This window comes from Phragmites australis, chromosome 7, assembly GCF_958298935.1.
Source record: "Phragmites australis chromosome 7, lpPhrAust1.1, whole genome shotgun sequence".
Classification (NCBI taxonomy): domain Eukaryota; kingdom Viridiplantae; phylum Streptophyta; class Magnoliopsida; order Poales; family Poaceae; genus Phragmites; species Phragmites australis.
In genome coordinates, this window is record NC_084927.1 from 9,131,728 (window position 1) to 9,150,986 (window position 19,259).

Genomic DNA, 19,259 nt, shown 5'->3' on the forward strand with positions numbered 1-19,259 from the left:
GCACGCTAAAGGCCAGGTGCTTCTCACTCAGTTAGAGTGGTTCAGGAGATCGGAGCAACGGCGAATTACTCCACCCTCAAGATTACAAACTACACCGATTGGGCTGCGCTCATGAGGGTCATGCTGCAAGCTCGAGGCTTGTGGGAGGCAGTCAACATGGGCACCATCGACTTCCATGAGGACATGATGGCTCTAGAGACCATACTTTGAGTTGTCCCGCTGGAGATGATGGGAAATCTCGCCGGGAAGAGCAGCGCCAAGCAGGCTTGTGAGGCGATCAAGACCATGTATGTTGGTGTAGATCGCGTTTGCAAAGCCAGGCGCAAACCCTGATGGAATATAAGGCACTTTTAGGTTTAATTTAATCCATAAATAATTCATCAGCAGAAACTGATAAACTGATATGATTATATCATCAGAGCATCATCTAGACATGTGTACGAAATCGCTACATATGACTAGATCTACTATACTCAAAATCAGGAATAGTAGGAAATAAAGTACGAGAAATATGCTTTTTACGTACTGGTCCTGCGTGGTGAAGGTTGTTGAAGATGCTGATTGCACCGTGTTGATGGCACGATCGATCCTGCTGACGATGCACCAAAATTGTTGACGATGACAGTGGGTAGCGCCCAAGCGACCAAGAAGACGAGCCGTGGTGAAGAACTTGAGCAATCGTGCAGAGCGCTTCCCAAAAACCTTATTCGCCCTCTCTCAGTGCAAGATCTCAAGAGCGAGGGTCTCGGAGTCCTGCTCTCCCAGTTGCTGGTGCACGCTGACATCGGGATGGAGTAGACTACAGCGGTAGCACAATAGAAAGAGAAAGAGGCAAAACCCTAACTCTTATATAGACTCACTAAATGAGAGCGTTCCCAATTTTAAGGCTACTCTCAATTAGCATTCTATTTTGTACGTGTTCCCAAAGAGGTGGTCGCCCTTGCATATATATAGGGGAAAACCCCTCACCTCCAACTCCATTAGCAATATGATACTAATAAAGGGTGGGCCTCAACATGGGCCACCTCTCCACAATATGTGCCTTTGAGATTTATTAGGAATTATTACATGGGCTAGACCCAATCATTCTAAAAATCCCTCACCAGATCTCAAAGTCCCATAGAGAATTACTAGTTTCCCACTGCTTTTTGATACACCAGTATTTTAGTGGAGACTGTTAAGTTGAACATTCACATAGAACATCAAGCTACACTCATTCACAACTTGAATAATGGACTATGCCTTAAATTGCAAGTTTTATGCAAACAAGTTTTACTTAAAGTCATAACTGATACTTGGCTGCCAGTAGACTACCCGCGGGTGGAGCATATAAGTCCTACTCTATGGTCTCTTCATGAGTTTACTAAAGATTACCCAAATCTCATAAACTGCAACCAACAATCAGACTCATATAGGTGTGTTCTTTCAAGAATGCCCTGTAGGTCAGCATCTTTGCTACTTAAAGCCAACATAACACATTAAGGTATTAGCCAACTTACCTTACAGATATCTAAGAGTATTGCATCTTCACTTGTGTGGGTCAAACAACAAAGGTACTCTCCTCTAGTTAGACCAATAGCTTGCTCTTCCCAGGTCCTAATTCACGGGATCTCCGATCACATAGGTTTGGTTACCACTATGGTATAACTCACATGGGTCTCGTACCCATCTCCTTTGATGCATGATCTATCACACTCCGTGATAGTCCCTTTGTAAAGGGATCGGCCAGGTTCTTAGCCATTTGGATATAATCCAAGGTTATCACTCCGGAGTTTCTCAATTTCCTGACAGACTTCAATCGTCTCTTTACGTGTCTTGAGGACTTATCATTATCCTTAGAACTGTTTACTTTGATAATAACCGTCTGATTATCACAGTTTATAAGGATAGCCAGTACCGGTTTCTCATCCACACGTAAGTCCATCAACAACTCAAGCAGCCATTCTACCTCAACAGTGGCTGTGTCTAATGCAGTGAGTTCTGCTTCCATAGTTGACCTTGTCAAGATGGTCTGTTTGCAAGACCTCTAATATGAACAAGGGTTCCTGATCTTCCGAAAGGTTCTGGTAACTCTCGATTTGGTGGAAACGAGACACAAGTCGATCCGGCTTCCGAACAACACGATCCGAAACCCCGCAATCGCAGCACCACGTCTCCTTTGGTTATCAACCGGCGTTGCACGGTTGACCTCGCCAAGAAGGCTAAAATCCTTGCCTGCGAATCGAAGAACACAAGCAAGAACAAGGAAGAATGCAACCAAATTGCAGATGAATGATTAATCTCACGAGTTGGGGTCTCACAAACCGACGAAACGGCGAAACTGTTCTTGACAGAATAATCTAAGCAAAACTCAATCCTAATTAGGGCGGCGGCTACTGTATATAAAGGATTAGGGTCGGCCAAGGACCCCTGGACGCGTCCCTAATGGACTCCAACACGATACATGGCCCAACGGACCAAAAAACGGTGACGCAGCACCGGGACAGATTCTGGATGCTGACTTGTTTCGACGTTTCCCGTTGACTCAGAAGGAATTTGGACCTCAAACCAATGCCATTGGTTTCCTTATGAAATTATCTTTCCAACCATATGTGAATCGTCGAAAACGGAGTCCGGATGCGTCCTGGGCGTCCGTTTTACTGCTCGCTGGTCCTGGAGGTCGAGGCTGATTCGGACTCGAGTTGGACTGGACCTCCTGCTGTTGTTGGACGTCCTAGCTGCTCCTCCACGCCTCCAAGCCTTCCTCTATGTGTCTCCTTGTCCTCTCCATGATTCCTAAGTAACATATAATCATTAGGTAGTAATCTATTCTCAAAATTATATAAAGAGTTGCTTAGGAACGAGCTCACCTCTAAATTTAATTGTCGTGCGCGAGCCCTTGTGATTGGACCTTGAAAGTTCAATGGAGGATCATTGTATGTATCCGAGGGAGTGATGTCCTCATCATCCTCCCCCTCTTGAATTGGAGTCGTCCTCGACTCAAGCTCATCATCGGCTCCCAAGTAAGGTTTCAAATCTGCAATGTTAAAAGAAGGACTAACCCCGAACTCTGGTGGCAACTCAAGTTTATATGCATTATCATTTATTTTCTCAATTATCTTATAAGGACCAGCAGCTCTTGGCATTAATTTAGACTTACGCAGCTCTGGAAACCTATCTTTTCTTAAATGTAACCACACTAAATCACCCGGTTCAAGTTTGACTTCTTTCCTACCTTCACTACCAGCAATTCTATACTTTTCATTCATCTTTTCGATATTTATTTTAGTTGTTTCATGCAACTTATGAATAAAATCAGCACGTGCACTAGCATCACTATGTGTTCTTTCAGTGGTAGGTAAAGGCAAAAGATCAATAGGAGCGCGAGGGGTAAAACCATACACTACCTGAAAAGGACTTACCTTGGTGGTAGAATGTGTTGCCCGATTATAAGCAAACTCCACGTGGGGCAAACATTCTTCCCACATCTTCAAATTTTTCTTCAAAATAGCTCTCAACATGGTACCCAAAGTGCGGTTCACTACCTCCGTTTGGCCATCAGTTTGTGGGTGGCAAGTAGTAGAAAACAATAGTTTTGTACCCAACTTATTCCATAGAGTGCGCCAAAAGTGACTCAAAAATTTAGCGTCGCGATCTGAAACAATAGTAGAAGGCATACCATGCAAGCGAACAATCTCTTTGAAAAAGAGATCAGCAATATAAACGGCATCATCACTTTTATGACAAGGTATAAAATGTGCCATCTTAGAAAAACGATCCACAACAACAAAAATGCTATCCCTCCCCCTCTTAGTCCTAGGCAATCCCAAAACAAAGTCCATCGAAATATCTGCCCAAGGAATAGAAGGAACAGGAAGAGGCATATACAAACTATGTGGATTCAAGCGAGACTTAGCCTTTTGACATGTGGTACAGCGTGCCACGAACCGCTCAACATCTCTCCTCATCTTTGGCCAAAAGAAATGTGTGGCCAACATATCCTCCGTCTTCTTAGCACCAAAATGTCCCATCAATCCTCCTCCATGTGCTTCCTGCAACAACAAAAGACGAACGGAACCAACTGGAATGCATAGACGGTTAGATCTAAACACAAATCCATCATTGATCACAAACTTGTTCCACGTACGTCCCTCTTTACAGTTCAGCAATACATCTTTAAAATCAGGATCAAGCACATATTGTTCTTTTATTGAGTCAAGTCCAAAAATTCTATAATCAAGTTGGGACAACAAAGCATATCGTCTAGACAAAGCATCAGCAATTATATTATCCTTCCCTTTCTTGTGTTTGATAACATAAGGAAAAGATTCAATAAATTCAACCCACTTAGCATGTCTACGATTCAGATTATGTTGAGAACGAAGATACTTAAGCGATTCATGATCTGAATGTATAACAAATTCTTTAGGCCACAAATAATGACACCACGTCTCTAAAGAACGTACAAGTGCATACAATTCCTTATCATACGTAGAGTAATTAAGAACAGGGCCATGCAATTTTTCGCTAAAGTATGCAACGGGCTTACCTTCTTGCATCAAAACACCTCCAATGCCAACTCCACTAGCATCACATTCTAGCTCAAAGGTCTTACCAAAATTTGGAAGTTGCAGCAATGGCGCGTGCGTAAGCTTGTCCTTCAAAGTGTCAAAGGACTCCTCTTGTGCCTTACCCCAATGGAACACCACACCTTTCTTTGTCAACTCGTGTAAGGGGGCAGCAATGGCGCTGAAATCCTTCACGAAACGACGATAAAAACCTGCAAGTCCAAGAAAACTTCTCACCTGTTTGATGGTTTGGGGCACCGGCCAACTCTTTATGGCTTCAATTTTCATCTCATCCACCTCAATTCCCTGTGGAGTAATAACATAGCCAAGAAAAGAGACTCGATCCGTGCAAAAGATGCACTTCTCAAGGTTACCAAATAAACGTGCATCACGTAAAGCATTAAAAACAGCACGTAAGTGATCCATATGTTCATCCAAAGACTTGCTATAAATCAATATATCATCAAAGTAAACCACCACAAATCGTCCAATAAAAGCTCTTAAAACCTCATTCATCAAATGCATGAAAGTGCTAGGTGCATTAGTTAAACCAAAAGGCATTACTAACCACTCATATAATCCGAATTTAGTTTTGAAAGCTGTTTTCCATTCATCTCCAAGTTTCATTCTAATTTGGTGGTAACCACTACGCAAGTCGATCTTTATAAAAATTACAGAGCCACACAACTCATCAAGCATATCATCAAGTCTAGGAATAAGATGGCGATATCGAATAGTAATGTTATTGATGGCTCTACAATCAACACACATACGCCAAGTACCATCTTTCTTAGGAACCAAAATCACAGGAACAGCACAAGGACTAAGGCTCTCACGTACATACCCGCGGTCCAAAAGCTCTTGGACTTGCCGCTGAATTTCCTTAGTCTCCTCGGGATTGGCTCGATACGCAGCACGATTTGGCAATGTTGCTCCCGGGATCAAATCGATTTGATGCTCTATCCCTCTCATAGGTGGCAGTCCCGGGGGTATCTCAACTGGGAAAACATCCTCATACTCCTGCAAAAGGTTAGTGGCAGCAGGAGGTATCGAACTAATAACATCATCAAGCGAATACAAAACTCGTTTGCAAACCAAGGTGTAGCAAATATCATTATTAGAAATTTCAGCAAGGTCACTTTTTAGTGCAAGCATAACACCACCCTTCAATTTTATGCCCTCTACCTTAGAACTAGATGCAGACTTATCCTTTTTAGGTGGGTAAAGAGAATTAGCAACTTGCTGATTTTCAGATTTAGTATCACGCAAATTAGCAGCTCGTTCTTTATCAGCTTATACAAATTTGCTCTGATACCACTTAATATGAACAAGGGTTCCCGATCTTCCGAAAGGTTCTGGTAACTCTCGATTTGGTGGAAACGAGACACAAGTCGATCCGGCTTCCGAACAACACGATCCGAAACCCCGCAATCGCAGCACCACGTCTCCTCTGGTTATCAACCGGCGTTGCACGGTTGACCTCGCCAAGAAGGCTAAAATCCTTGCCTGCGAATCGAAGAACACAAGCAAGAACAAGGAAAAATGCAACCAAATTGCAGATGAATGATTAATCTCACGAGTTGGGGTCTCACAAACCGACGAAACGGCGAAACTGTTCTTGACAGAATAATCTAAGCAAAACCCAACCCTAATTAGGGCGGCGGCTACTGTATATAAAGGATTAGGGTCGGCCAAGGACCCCTCAGCATCATAATGTCCCGAAAAAGAAGGTATAGTAAATTTAACCTTAGCATAAGGATCTTCAGGAGCTCGATTATACATACCTCGATGGTGGTGGTGATGTGGAACGCCACCCATACCTGTGGTGTTAGTGCGAAGACAACGCCGTAATCTGTTTTGCAATGTCGCCGCTGGATCAACATTAACATCGTCATCATACAACTCATCACCGGTGTTGCTTCCATTCACATCTTCGTTGTGCACAGGACGATTTTCCAACGCATTTACCCTGTCGGTGAGCTCAGATAACCGTTTGTCCACCCGCTCAATGTATGCCCGCTGACTTGGGCAATCCTTCTGCACATGACCGAATCCATGGCAGCGACGGCACTGAATGCCAGAGGTGCGTCCCGTTGATGCAACAGAGGAAGCACTCTTGGAAGGTCCCTGCAAAACAGAATTTTTACCTAAGCCTGAAGGTCGTGTAGTGACCGGATTTGGTGCTGTAGCTGCTTGTTGCTTGCTCGCTGGTGAGGGAGCCCTATAAGTGGATGGTTTGGATAGCCCAAAGGATGGTCCTGTGCGCGGCGTGTATGTGGTGCTGGCCTTGTACTTGCCCTGCTGCTCACGCCCCTGCAACTCCTTCTCTGCAAGCATAGCAAACTGAAACAACTGGTTGACATTGTTAAATTCTTTATAATCAATAATATCCTGAATTTCACGTCTCAAACCCGAATAAAATCAACAAATAGAATCTTCGTTTCCCTCTACTATGCCACAACGCATCAAGCCCTTTTGAAGCTCACCATAATAATCCTGCACAGATTTATCTCCCTGTTCTAAGCGCATCAATTTCTTACGCAGGTCTCTATGATAAGATGGGGGAACAAATCTATCACGCATAGCAACCTTAAGCTCTTCCCATGTACGAGGTGTGGCACCATCTGCAGCTAAACCAGTCCACCAAATAATAGCAAAATCTTTAAACTCACTAGTGGCTTGTCTAACTCTATGTTGTTCAGGTACTTGGTGGGCACTAAATTTTTGCTCTACTGTCATCTCCCAATCAAGATATCTCCCAATCAAGATATCAGCTCTGATACCACTTAATATGAACAAGGGTTCCCGATCTTCCGAAAGGTTCTGGAAACTCTCGATTTGGTGGAAACGAGATACAAGTCGATCCGGCTTCCGAATAACACGATCCGAAACCCCGCAATCGCAGCACCACGTCTCCTCTGGTTATCAACCGGCGTTGCACGGTTGACCTCGCCAAGAAGGCTAAAATCCTTGCCTGTGAATCGAAGAACACAAGCAAGAACAAGGAAGAATGCAACCAAATTGCAGATGAATGATTAATCTCACGAGTTGGGGTCTCACAAACCGACGAAACGGCGAAACTGTTCTTGGCAGAATAATCTAAGCAAAACCCAACCCTAATTAGGGCGGCGGCTACTGTATATAAAGGATTAGGGTCGGCCAAGGACCCCTGGACGCGTCCCTAATGGACTCCAACACGATACATGGCCCAACGGACCAAAAAACGGTGACGCAGCACCGGGACAGATTCTGGATGCTGACTTGTTTCGACGTTTTCCGTTGAGTCAGAAGGAATTTGGACCTCAAACCAACGCCATTGGTTTCCTTATGAAATTATCTTTCCAACCATATGTGAATCGTCGAAAACGGAGTCCGGATGCGTCCTGGGCGTCCGTTTTACTGCTCGCTGGTCCTGGAGGTCGAGGCTGATTTGGACTCGAGTTGGACTGGACCTCCTGCTGTTGTTGGACGTCCTAGCTGCTCCTCCACGCCTCCAAGCCTTCCTCTATGTGTCTCCTTGTCCTCTCCATGATTCCTAAGTAACATATAATCATTAGGTAGTAATCTATTCTCAAAATTATATAAAGAGTTGCTTAGGAATGAGCTCACCTCTAAATTTAATTGTCGTGCGCGAGCCCTTGTGATTGGACCTTGAAAGTTCAATGGAGGATCATTGTATCTATCCGAGGGAGTGATGTCCTCATCAACCTCCATGACACAGCATCACCACCTAAAGTGAATACATATCCACTTGTGGTGTAAATCTCATCAGCATCAGATATCCAGTTTGAATCACTATAACCCTCTAGTACCGATGGGTACCTAGAATAGTGAAGACCATAACTCATAATACCAAGCAAATAGCGCATGACTCGTTCAAGCACACACCAATGTTCATCACCCGGGTTAGAAGTAAAGCGACTCAATTTGCTCATAGCAAATGAGATGTCAGGCCTTGTAGCACCAGCTAGGTACATGAGTGATCCAATAATCTGAGAGTATCTCAGTTTGTCCCTGCCACTTTTCTTATTCTTTCGAAGTATCACACTAAAATCATAAGGTGTTGGAGAAGACTTACTGTCCCGGTAGCCAAAGCGGCTCAAGACCTTCTCAACATAATGAGATTGTGTAAGAGTAATTACATTCTCTCCTTTGATTAACTTGATGTTTAAGATTACATCAGCCTCATCCATATCTTTCATATCAAAGCTTTGAAATAACAAAGACTTGACCTCATTAACCACGTCAAGGTTTGTCCCAAATATCAGTATGTCATCAACATACAGGCACTATAAAACTCCCTCACCCCCACCATGGTGATAGTACACACATTTATCTGCCTCATTGACTGAAAAGACTGCAAATGTTAAAGTTCTGTCGAACTTCTCATGCCATTGTTTAGGAGCTTGTTTAAGGCCATACAAAGACTTCAATAACTTACACACCATACCTTCTTGACCTTTTACTATAAACCAATCAGGTTGTTCCATATAAATTTCCTCATCCAACTCTTCATTAAGGAAAGTTATCTTAACGTCCATCTGATAAATGATGAGACCATGTGAGGTAGCCAAGGAAAGTAGCACTCGGATAGTAGTCAATCTCGCAACAGGTGAATAAGTGTCAAAGAAGTCTGCACCTTCCTTCTGGGCATAACCCTTGCCACAAACCGAGCCTTGTACTTTTCAATAGTACCATCGGGCCTAAGCTTTTTCTTGAACACCCACTTGCAACCCACAGGTTTGCATCCATAGGGTCGTTCTGTGACCTCCCATGTTCCGTTTGCGAGGATGGAATCCATTTCGCTCCGTACAGGCTCCTTCCAGTAGTCTGCATCTGGAGATGCAAACACTTCTGAAATAGACTTAGGAGTGTCATCCACAAGGTACACAGTGAAATCATCACCATAAGACTTTCCAATCCTTTGTCTCTTACTCCTCCTGGGAGCTTCATTGTCATACTCCTCAGGATCTTGCTCATGTACTTGTTTAATAATCTTAAGAGATGGAGTAGGTTCAGTGATTATCTCAGAAGATAGTCTAGACATGCTATGTAAATCTTTCATAGGAAATATGAGCTCAAAAAATGTTGCATCACTAGACTCCATCATTGTATCAACATGCACGTCATGTACCTCAGATTTAACCACTAAAAACCTATAAGCAATACTCCGATGAGCATATCCCAGAAAGACACAATCCACTGTTTTAGGTCTGAGCTTGTGCTTTTTAGTTATTGGTACATTGACTTTCGCCAAGCATCCCCAAGTGCACAAATAAGAAAGTGATGGCTTTCTCCCTTCCCATTCTTCATATGGGGTTTTCTCCTTATCCTTGAGAGGAACTCTATTCAAGACATGACATGAAGTCAACACAGGGCCTCCCCCACCATGCCTTAGATAATCCTACAGTGTCTAACATGGCATTAACCAAGTCAGTCAATGTGCGGTTCTTCCTTTCAGCAACCCCATTTGATTGGAGTGAATAGGGAGGCGTCCTCTTATGAATAATCCCATATTTCTCACAGAATAAATTGAAATCACTAGAGAAATACTCTCCATCATGATCCATCCTAATTCATTTGATCTTTCTCTCTAGTTGATTCTCAACTTCTGCCTTATAGATTTTAAAGTGATCTAGAGCCTCATCTTTCGTTGTCAACAAATAAACATAGCAATATCTAGTCGCATCATCAATCAAAGTCATAAAATATCTTTTTTCACCCTTCATCAACACACCATTCATTTCACACAGATCTGAATGTGTGAGTTCTAGAGGTGCCAAATTTCTCTCCTCGGCTACCTTGTGGGGCTTACGAGGTTATTTTGATTGCACAAAACTATCACACTTAGAACCTTTGACCATGGAAAAATTTGGAATTAAACTCATGCTCGAAAGTCGAGTCATAGAACCAAAATTCAAATGACATAACCGCGAATGTCAAACACTAGAATCGTCATTAGCATTGCCACAAATATAGTTCACATACTTAATGCTAAAATTAGAAAGGGAAAAACGGAACAGGCCTCCACACTCATAGCCTTTACCAATAAATTGTCCATACTTTGACACAACTACTTTATTGGACTCTAACACCACCTTAAACCCATCTCTATAAAGAAGAGAGCCACTAACTAGATTCTTGTTCATTGTAGGGACATGCTGCACGTTCCTCAACTGCACGATCTTTTCCGAAGTAAACTTCAGATCTACCGTGCCTACACCACGAATAGAAGCATGTGACCCATTCCCCATTAGGACGGAAGAATCAAAGATGACCTGATAAGAAGAGAACATTGAGATGTCAGCACACACATGAACATTGGCCCCTACATCAATCCACTAATTAGTAGACTGTAATACTGGAAACACTGAAGGTAAATTTTCATACCATGCAGCTCTGTTTCTAGCTTCGCCAATGGTCACCACATTAGCAATCTTTGAGTTCTGCTTTTGTGGAGCCTTTCTTCCCTTGCGGTCTAGACAATCCTTGGCGAAATATCCAATCTCACCACACACAAAGAAAGACAATTTTGCTGTGTTCATCTTCTTCTTCTTGAAGGTAGTAGTTTTGTTGGGTTTATTATCTTTCCCTTTGTTCGGATTTTGCACCATATTGGCGCTAGTCTGTCCCTCGCCTCCTTTTAGACTCACGTCCTTAGCCCGGGCTTTCTCCTCAATATCAAGAGACGCGATCAAACTCTCAACAGTAATCTCTTATCTCTCGTGCTTTAGAATAGTGGCAAAGTTTCTCCACGAAGGAGGTAACTTGGCAACGATGCCTCCAGCCACAAATTTGTTGAGTACATTGATCTTGAGGAGTTCGAGTTCCTTCATGATGCACTGAATCTCATGAGCCTGCTCGACTACAGAGCAATTTTCAACCATCTTGTAGTCATGATACTGCTCCATAATACACAGTTCACTTCCTGCATCTGATACACCGAATTTAGCATTTAGTGTATCCCACAGCTCCTTCGTACTTTGTATGTGCATATACACATCGCAAAGTTGGTCACAAAGAACGCTAAGAATGCATCCTACAAAGAGAGTATTGGCATCCGTGAACGCCTTTTCCTGCTCAGCATAAGGGTTCCTTCCGGCTTGTCATTAGCCATTCAGTAGACTTTCATAGCTATCAGCCACAGAGTGACCTTGACTTGCCATCTCTTAAAGTGCACACCAGAAAACTTGTCTGGCCTTAGTGCATCGACAAAACCAGCCATTGAAAAACCTAAGTGTCTACAATAAGGTTTTTTGATCGATGGAATAGAAGGCACTTTTAGGTTTAATTTAATCCATAAATAATTCATAAGCAGAAACTGATAAACTGATATGATCATATTATCAGAGCATAATCTAGATATGTGTACGAAATCACTACATATGACTAGATCTACTATACTCAAAATTAGGAACTGCAGGAAATAAAGTACGAGAAACATGATTTTTATGTACTGGTCCTACGTGGTGATAGTTGTTGAAGATGCTGTTTGCACCGTGTTGATGGCACGATCGATCCTGCTGACGACGCGCCGAAATTGTTGACGATGACAGCGGGCAGCGCCCAAGCCACCAGGAAGATGAACCATGGTGAAGAACCTGAGTAGTCGCGTGGAGCGCTTCCCAAAAACCTTATTTGCCCTCTCCCGGTGCAAGATCTCAAGAGCGAGGGTTTCAGAGACCTGCTCTCCCGGTTGCTGGTGCACGCTGACGTCGGGATGGAGTAGACTACAGTGACAGCACAATAGAAAGAGAAATAGGCAAAACTCTAACTCTTATATAGACTCACTAAATGAGAGCGTTCCCAATTTTAAGGCTACTCTCAATTAGCAGTCTATGTTGTACGTGTTGCCAAAGAGATGGGGGTCCTTGCATATATATAGGGGGAAAACCCCTCACCTCCACCTCCATTAGCAATATGGTACTAATAAAGGGTGGGCCTCAACATGGGCCACCTCTCCACAATATGGGCCTTTGAGATTTATTAGGAATTATTACATGGGCCAGCCCCAATAATTCTAATAGACCCTTCGCCACGAGTTCGATGCTCTGTTGTTTCACGACGAGGAGACTATGGATGACTTCATGATGAGGATCATGGGACTCACGAACCAACTCACAACCCTCAGTGATACCCATGACGAGGAAAAGGTTGTGTGTAGGTTTTTGCAGGCCATGCCCCCCAGGTACTCTAAGATCACACTTTTTATCGAAACATTGTTTGATTTCGAGACGTTGTCCATGGAGGAGCTGGCGGGCCAGCTCAAGGTAGTGGAGGAACGGCCTGGCCTCAATGGTGTGACATGCTCCAACTCAGGCGACAAACTATTACTCACCAAAGAGGAGTGGCTGGCGCACCAGAAACAACTCCAAGCTAGCGAGGAGACCTCTAGCGGCTCTAGATTGGGCAGTGGATAGCGCCGTGGTGGTAAGACATCAGCGCGTAGAAACTATGGGTGGTGCACGTTATGTCTCGCGTGATAAGTGCCGCAACTATGGCAAGATCGGTCACTGGGCCTGTGATTGTCGCAGCAAGCAGCGGCATGAGCGAAGGGAGGAGGCGAATCTGATGGAGATTCAAGAAGAACAGCCGGCTCTACTTATGTCCAAGGATGAGAGCACTATCACGGCACTAGAGCATGGCTTCCTCAATGAAGAGAAGATGATCCCACTGGATGACAGCCCGAACTGTGGTACCTAGACACTGGCGCTAATAACCACATGATGGGCAATCATGCCATGCTCACCATCCTTGGACATAAGCATGATTGCCCGTGAAGGGCACAATAAAGTTTGATGATAGATCGCTGGTGGAGATCAAAGGGCGAGGTACCATCATGTTCAACTGTAAGAATGCTGCACACTGTGTGCTTACAGATCTATACTTCATCCTTCATTTGTGCAACAAAATCGTGAGCTTGGGTCAGCTCGATGAGAACGATTGCATGGTGGTCATCGAGGACAACGTGCTCACCATCTTCGACACCGTGCATCTACCACTGCCATAGGTAAGATGATCAAGCAACCACCTGTACGTCCTTAAGCTAAACATCACCGAACCCATGTGCTTTCTCGTGAAAGCTGATGATGTCACGTGACGATGGCATGCGCGTTCTGGCCACATCCATTTTGGGCATTTCATGATCTCACCACAAAGAAGATGGTCAACGGCGTGCCTCTGATCAATAGGCTAGAGCAGATTTGTGATAGCTGCAGGCTCGCAAAACAACACAGAAGTTCTTTCCCGCAAGCATCAGCCTACTGCGGAGAACATCCACTGGAGCTCGTGCATGGTGACCGGTGCGGGCCGATTACACCGGTGACCACACTCAGCATTAAATACTTCATGCTGATCATCGATGATTGCTGTAGGTACATGTGGGGCGAAACACTGAAGACCAAGGATGAAGCCTTCAAGCATTTTCGCAAGATCAGAGCACTTGCTGAAACTGATCAGGAGGTTAAGCTGAGGGCGTTTAGATCTGATTGAGGCAGAGAATTCAACTCACTAGAGTCAGTACGTGGTGTGACGAACAAGGTATCTGGAGGTACATGATGGCACTGGACTCTCCGCAGCAAAACAGAGTTGTCGAGCTGTGGAATCAGACCTCGGAGCTGCTCAAATGCCTGACGGTACTGGCCGTGTTCTAGGCAAAGGCTGTCAAGACTACAGTGCATATCCTAAACCACTCGCCAACGAGAAGTCTGCAGGGGAAGACACCGTATGAAGGCTGGCACAAGCAGCGGCCGAAGGTGTCCTATTTTAGGACGTTTGGCTGTGTCGCCCATGTGAAGAAGATCAGCCTCGGCATCTCCAAGCTCTAGGATCGATCGGCGTTGATGGTGTTCGTCGGTTATGAGGACGGGAGCAAGGCATACATAGTTTATGATCCAAAGGAGAAGAAGCTTCACATCACACGAGATGTGATCTTCAAGGAGGATAGGCTGTGGGACTAGGCTGCAAGCCAGGTGGCAAGATCCATCGAACACTACCCGACACCTTCGTCATCGAGCACTCCACTGTGTATGACGCAGGCTCTGCTTCGTTGAGAGGAGGTGCTGGCTCAAAGGGATCCTGGGGCACAGAGGAATCAGAGCTGCGCACACCGGAAGCTCCGTTTAGAGGCTCCGATCGTGCACCGGAAGTTCCGGTTGGAGGCTCTGATCACCACCGGAAGTTCCGATCACTACGCCGATCGGAATTTAATGGACGACGCTGCGAACCGGGCAGACACTTGACCCCAAAGGTGTGCCGCTCTGTTTTCGCACCATGCAAAACATCAACGACTCCGTGGAGGCTCGTGAGCTTGACTTCATCAGCCTCTACATGCTTGTGGCCGAAGAGCCAACGACTGTGGATCAAGCCCTCAAGCAACGCTGTTGGTGTCAAGCTATGGAGGATGAATTGTGCTCCATTGAAGACAACAAAATGTGGGAGCTTGTCTATCTTCCGACTGGACATCGGACAATTGGGCTCAAGTGGTTTTCAAGCTTAAGAAGGATCCCCAAGGGCACGTCGTGAAGCACAAGGCTCGGTTTGTCATGAAAGGCTACACCCAACAGCAAGGAGTTGATTTCGATGAGGTCTTCGCGCCAGTGGCTCGCATGGAGACTGGCCGGGTGCTACTCGCGCTGGCAGCATACTCTGGCTAGCAAGTCCATATATGGATGTGAAGTCAGTGTTCGTCAATGACGATTTGATGAAGGAGGTCTACGTCCGGCAACCTCCCTGCTTCATCGACCCCGACTGCGAGCACATGGTGTACCGGCTGCACAAAGCTCTGCATGGGCTGAGGCAGGCACCGTGGACGTGGAATGCAAAGCTAGACGACGCGCTGCTCTAGCTTGGCTTCAAGCGCAACCCCTTGGAGCATGCAGTATATCGAAGATCAGATGGTGACACCCTCCTACTCGTAGGAGTGTATGTCGACGACCTCATCATCATCGGGTCCTCGGTCGGCGCCATCGACTATTTCAAGCTGCAGATGAAAAGAGTCTTCAACATGTGTGATCTTTGTTTGCTGGCATACTACCTCGGGATGGAGGTGAAACAAGAAGCCAGAGGAATTTCTCTTTGTCAGAGCAGCTATGCAGGCAAACATTTTGAATTGGTTGTCCTGGCTGATTGCAATTCATGCATGACACTGATGGAGAGCAAGGTGACGCTGACAAAGAAGGAGGACGCTGCTGCAGTGGATGCCACCAAGTACTGGAGTATTGTTGGGAGCTTGCGCTACCTGGTGAATACCAGGGTTGCCATAGCCTTTGCAGTAGGCTTGGTCAGTCGGTTCATGGAGCCTCCAACAGTACTTCACATGGCAGCTGTGAAGCATATGCTCAGGTATGTGAGGGGGACATTGGGTTTTGTCTGTTGTTATAGGCATCTTGAGGAAACAGAGGTGAAATTAGTAGGATACTCTGACAATGATTTTGCCAGTGATGCTGATGACCGAAGAAGCACTTCAGGGGAAGTATTTTTCCTTGGAAGAAGTTTGATTACTTGGGCTTCACAAAAACAGAAGATTACTGCTCTCTCCTCGTGTGAAGCTGAATACATCTCGGTAGCCATAGCAGCGTGTCAAGGGATTTGGCTCAGCAGACTGATCAGTGACCTAACTGGAGCTGAACCAATGAAGTTTTGGTTGCTTGTTGACAACAAATCAGCAATTGAGCTCTGCAGGAACCCAATACATCATGACCGGAGCAAGCATATTGACACTCATTTTTATTTTATTCGAGAATGTGCCAATGAAGACAAGGTTGACATCGAGCATGTTCGCATCGAAGATCAAGTTGCAGACATCCTGACAAAATCACTCAGATGTGTGAAGTTTGCTGAACTACGACAGAAGATGGGCGTGGTCGAAGTAAAGATGGCATGATTAGGGGGGTGATTTGTAAGGATGGTTAATCATGTCAATAGCGTGTCAAAATAAACTTAGTATGGGTCAGTCAGGACTTCTGCGTCGTAGTCTCTTAGCAGGTCTGTTAGGAAGCGGAGTCTACTAGCCGGTCAGTTAGGAGCTAGTTGTTCATGGCCATGAAACTCGGATGTGGGATGGAACATTCAGAGATCATGGCTGAAGAGTCAGGCGAGTGGCCCATGTAATCACGTTCTCATTTTGCTTCTTAAATAGATCAGAAAAGCCCGTTGTAAGGGGTGAGGTAGAACCAAAAAGAAAACCAGGCTGAGTTCAGTGCGCTCTGAGCTTCTTGATTGATCCAGCGCATGTGTTGGTGCGAGTCCAAATGAGAGGTGTGTGCGTGTGTGTGTGTGTTTGAAGCTCAAGGCGAGTGGTCTGCATGCGTTTAGTGTGTGCGTTTTTGCATGGAATTTGATGGGTTGTGGGATGGCCCAACCTTCCAGAAGATCTCCTCATGTTAGTGGTGAATAAGACGACGACTAAGCAAGTGTGGGACTACCTCAAGACGAGGTTCATCGGCGCAGATCGAGTGAAGAACACGCGGATGCAGAAATTGAAAAGTGAGTGCGACGTCATGCACATGAATGAAGGTGAGTCCCTCGACCAGTATGCCGATCGGCTCACTGCCATGTCTATCAAGTACTATAGCCTTGGTGGGACGTTGAACAACGCCACGCTTGTGAAGAAGCTGTTCGACGCGGTGCCAGAACGGTTTACCAGTGTGATAGCCGGCATCAAGCAGTTCTACAACCTTGACACCTTATCATTCGAGGAGGCTGTTGGACGGCTCAAGATGTACGAGGAGCGGATGCAGAAAAAGGGCACTAGTGGCGGTGGGCACGCTAAAGGCCAGGTGCTTCTCACTCAGTCAGAGTGGGAAGCGCGTTCCAAGAAGGACGGTGGGGACAAGTCGTCATGCCAAAATAACAATTTTTCCGCAGACGGTGGAAATCGCGGTTGGGGCAGCTGTGGACGTGGTAGAGGTCGTGGCCGAGGTGGACGCGGCAACTCGCCACGCAAGGATGGCACTGGTGGCTTGGGCGGTGGCGGCCGTTCCAAGAGCCACATCAAGTGCTACAATTGTGAGGAGTATGGCCACTATTCAAACTAGTGCCATGCACCAAAGAAGAAGGAGGAGGCGCGTCTCACACATGCTGAGGATGTCGAGCCGGCGCTGCTTCTTGCAATGATGGAGGAGGAGCCTCCGACGCTGCAGGATGCTGTGTTACTCAATGAAGAGAAAGTAATGTCGGAACTGCGCTTGGCTGAAAATGGTGCTGGTACCGGTGATGTCTAGTATTTAGACAATGGTGCAAGTAACCATATGACAGGGGGCAAGGAGAAGTTCTAGGAATTGGACCGGGCAGTGACCGGGAAGGTAAAGTTCGGCAATGGACGGATGGTGGATCGAGGGGAAGGGTTCCATTCTGTTCAGTTTCAAGAATGGAGAACAGTAGCTCCTCAACGACGTGTACTACATTCCAAAACTATGTAGCAACATGGTGAGTCTAGGTCAGCTCATTGAGACAGGCCATTGTCTGACCATGGACGAAGATGAACTGGAAGTATTTGTCAAAATGCCATGGCGATTGATCATGAAGGTAAGGCGAACGATGAATCGCTTGTATCGCATCCAGCTATAGTTGGCACGTCCTGTATGTTTGCTAACTAGATTGGATGAGGCAGCATGATTGTAGCATGCCCAGCTTGGGCATGTTAACTTTCAAGCATTGAAGTTCCTCGTCGATAAGCAAATGGCAGTATGAGTACCGCATATTCTCCCCATCAGTTATAGCACATGTGCCTCGTGGTGAAGCAGACACGGCTGCCATTCCCGACAGCGACGAGATATTAAGCAGAGAAGCTGCTCGAACTGCTTCACGTTGACCTGTGTGGGCCAATCACACCATCCACACCCGTGGGTAATTGTTACTTCATGTTGATTGTTGATGATTTCGGCATTTGTGAAGATCAAAGCATTGGCCGAGAATGCAAGTGGGCACCGAGTCAAGGTGTTCAGGTCTGACTGCTGTGGGGAATTTCTTTCTGCTCAGCTCGCGAAGCTGTGCGAGAAGGTGGGGATCTAGCGACATTTCACTGCACCATGATGGCTGCACAACCCTAGGTCAATCTCCTCATATCCTCCTATATATATATACACACTTTATTGATAATCAACAATATTCAGATTGCATCTACCCATTCTTACTTGTGTTCTCAATTCACTTGCAGAAAAAGCCTTCTTTGTGAGATTGACCGTATCTTGGCACAGTTGATAACTACGGAGTAATGGTGTAGTGGTTGCGAGGGTTCTCGATCTGTTCTGATCAGAGCCTTTGAATCATCAATGTCGAAGCTTCACCAAATCGATTTATCATATTACTTTCCAGAAAAGTGAGCATGTCCCTATCACTAAGTAACAAAACATCATAAGAAATTAGTAGCAACCTATTCTTTACCAAAAAAGCATAAATTACAAGCAATAAATTTATCTTGTGTGTATTCGAAAAAGTGATGTGCTCATCAGATATGGTTAAGGCTTTTTAGGATGGAGAGAGGCCGGAGTCAGCCGTCCAGTAGGAAATTGAAAGGAACCAGTGCAGGAGACCATGAAGAGCGTTTATTACTGATGGTTGGGAAGTGGAGCCATGAGAGGAAAGCTTCACTCCTTGGTATCCCTCGCTTCCAGAGTATTTTGTACTATTCCAGTGTGGATCGTTTAGCTCCAGCCGTATATTTGTCCGAGACATAGCTCATGAGACGAGCCGTCTAAGATAATTTATCTC

The 19,259-nt window shown here is 45.3% G+C and overlaps 1 protein-coding gene across 1 annotated transcript; it reads left to right on the top strand.

The window, feature by feature from the left end:
• Window positions 1–14,819: 14,819 nt before the first annotated feature.
• LOC133925384 (uncharacterized mitochondrial protein AtMg00810-like) lies at window positions 14,820–16,431 on the top strand. The gene is made up of 2 exons (XM_062371326.1): window positions 14,820–14,928; window positions 15,428–16,431. Exons 1-2 carry the CDS (start codon window positions 14,820–14,822, stop codon window positions 16,429–16,431), a joined length of 1,113 nt encoding a protein of 370 aa, XP_062227310.1.
• Window positions 16,432–19,259: the final 2,828 nt, after the last annotated feature.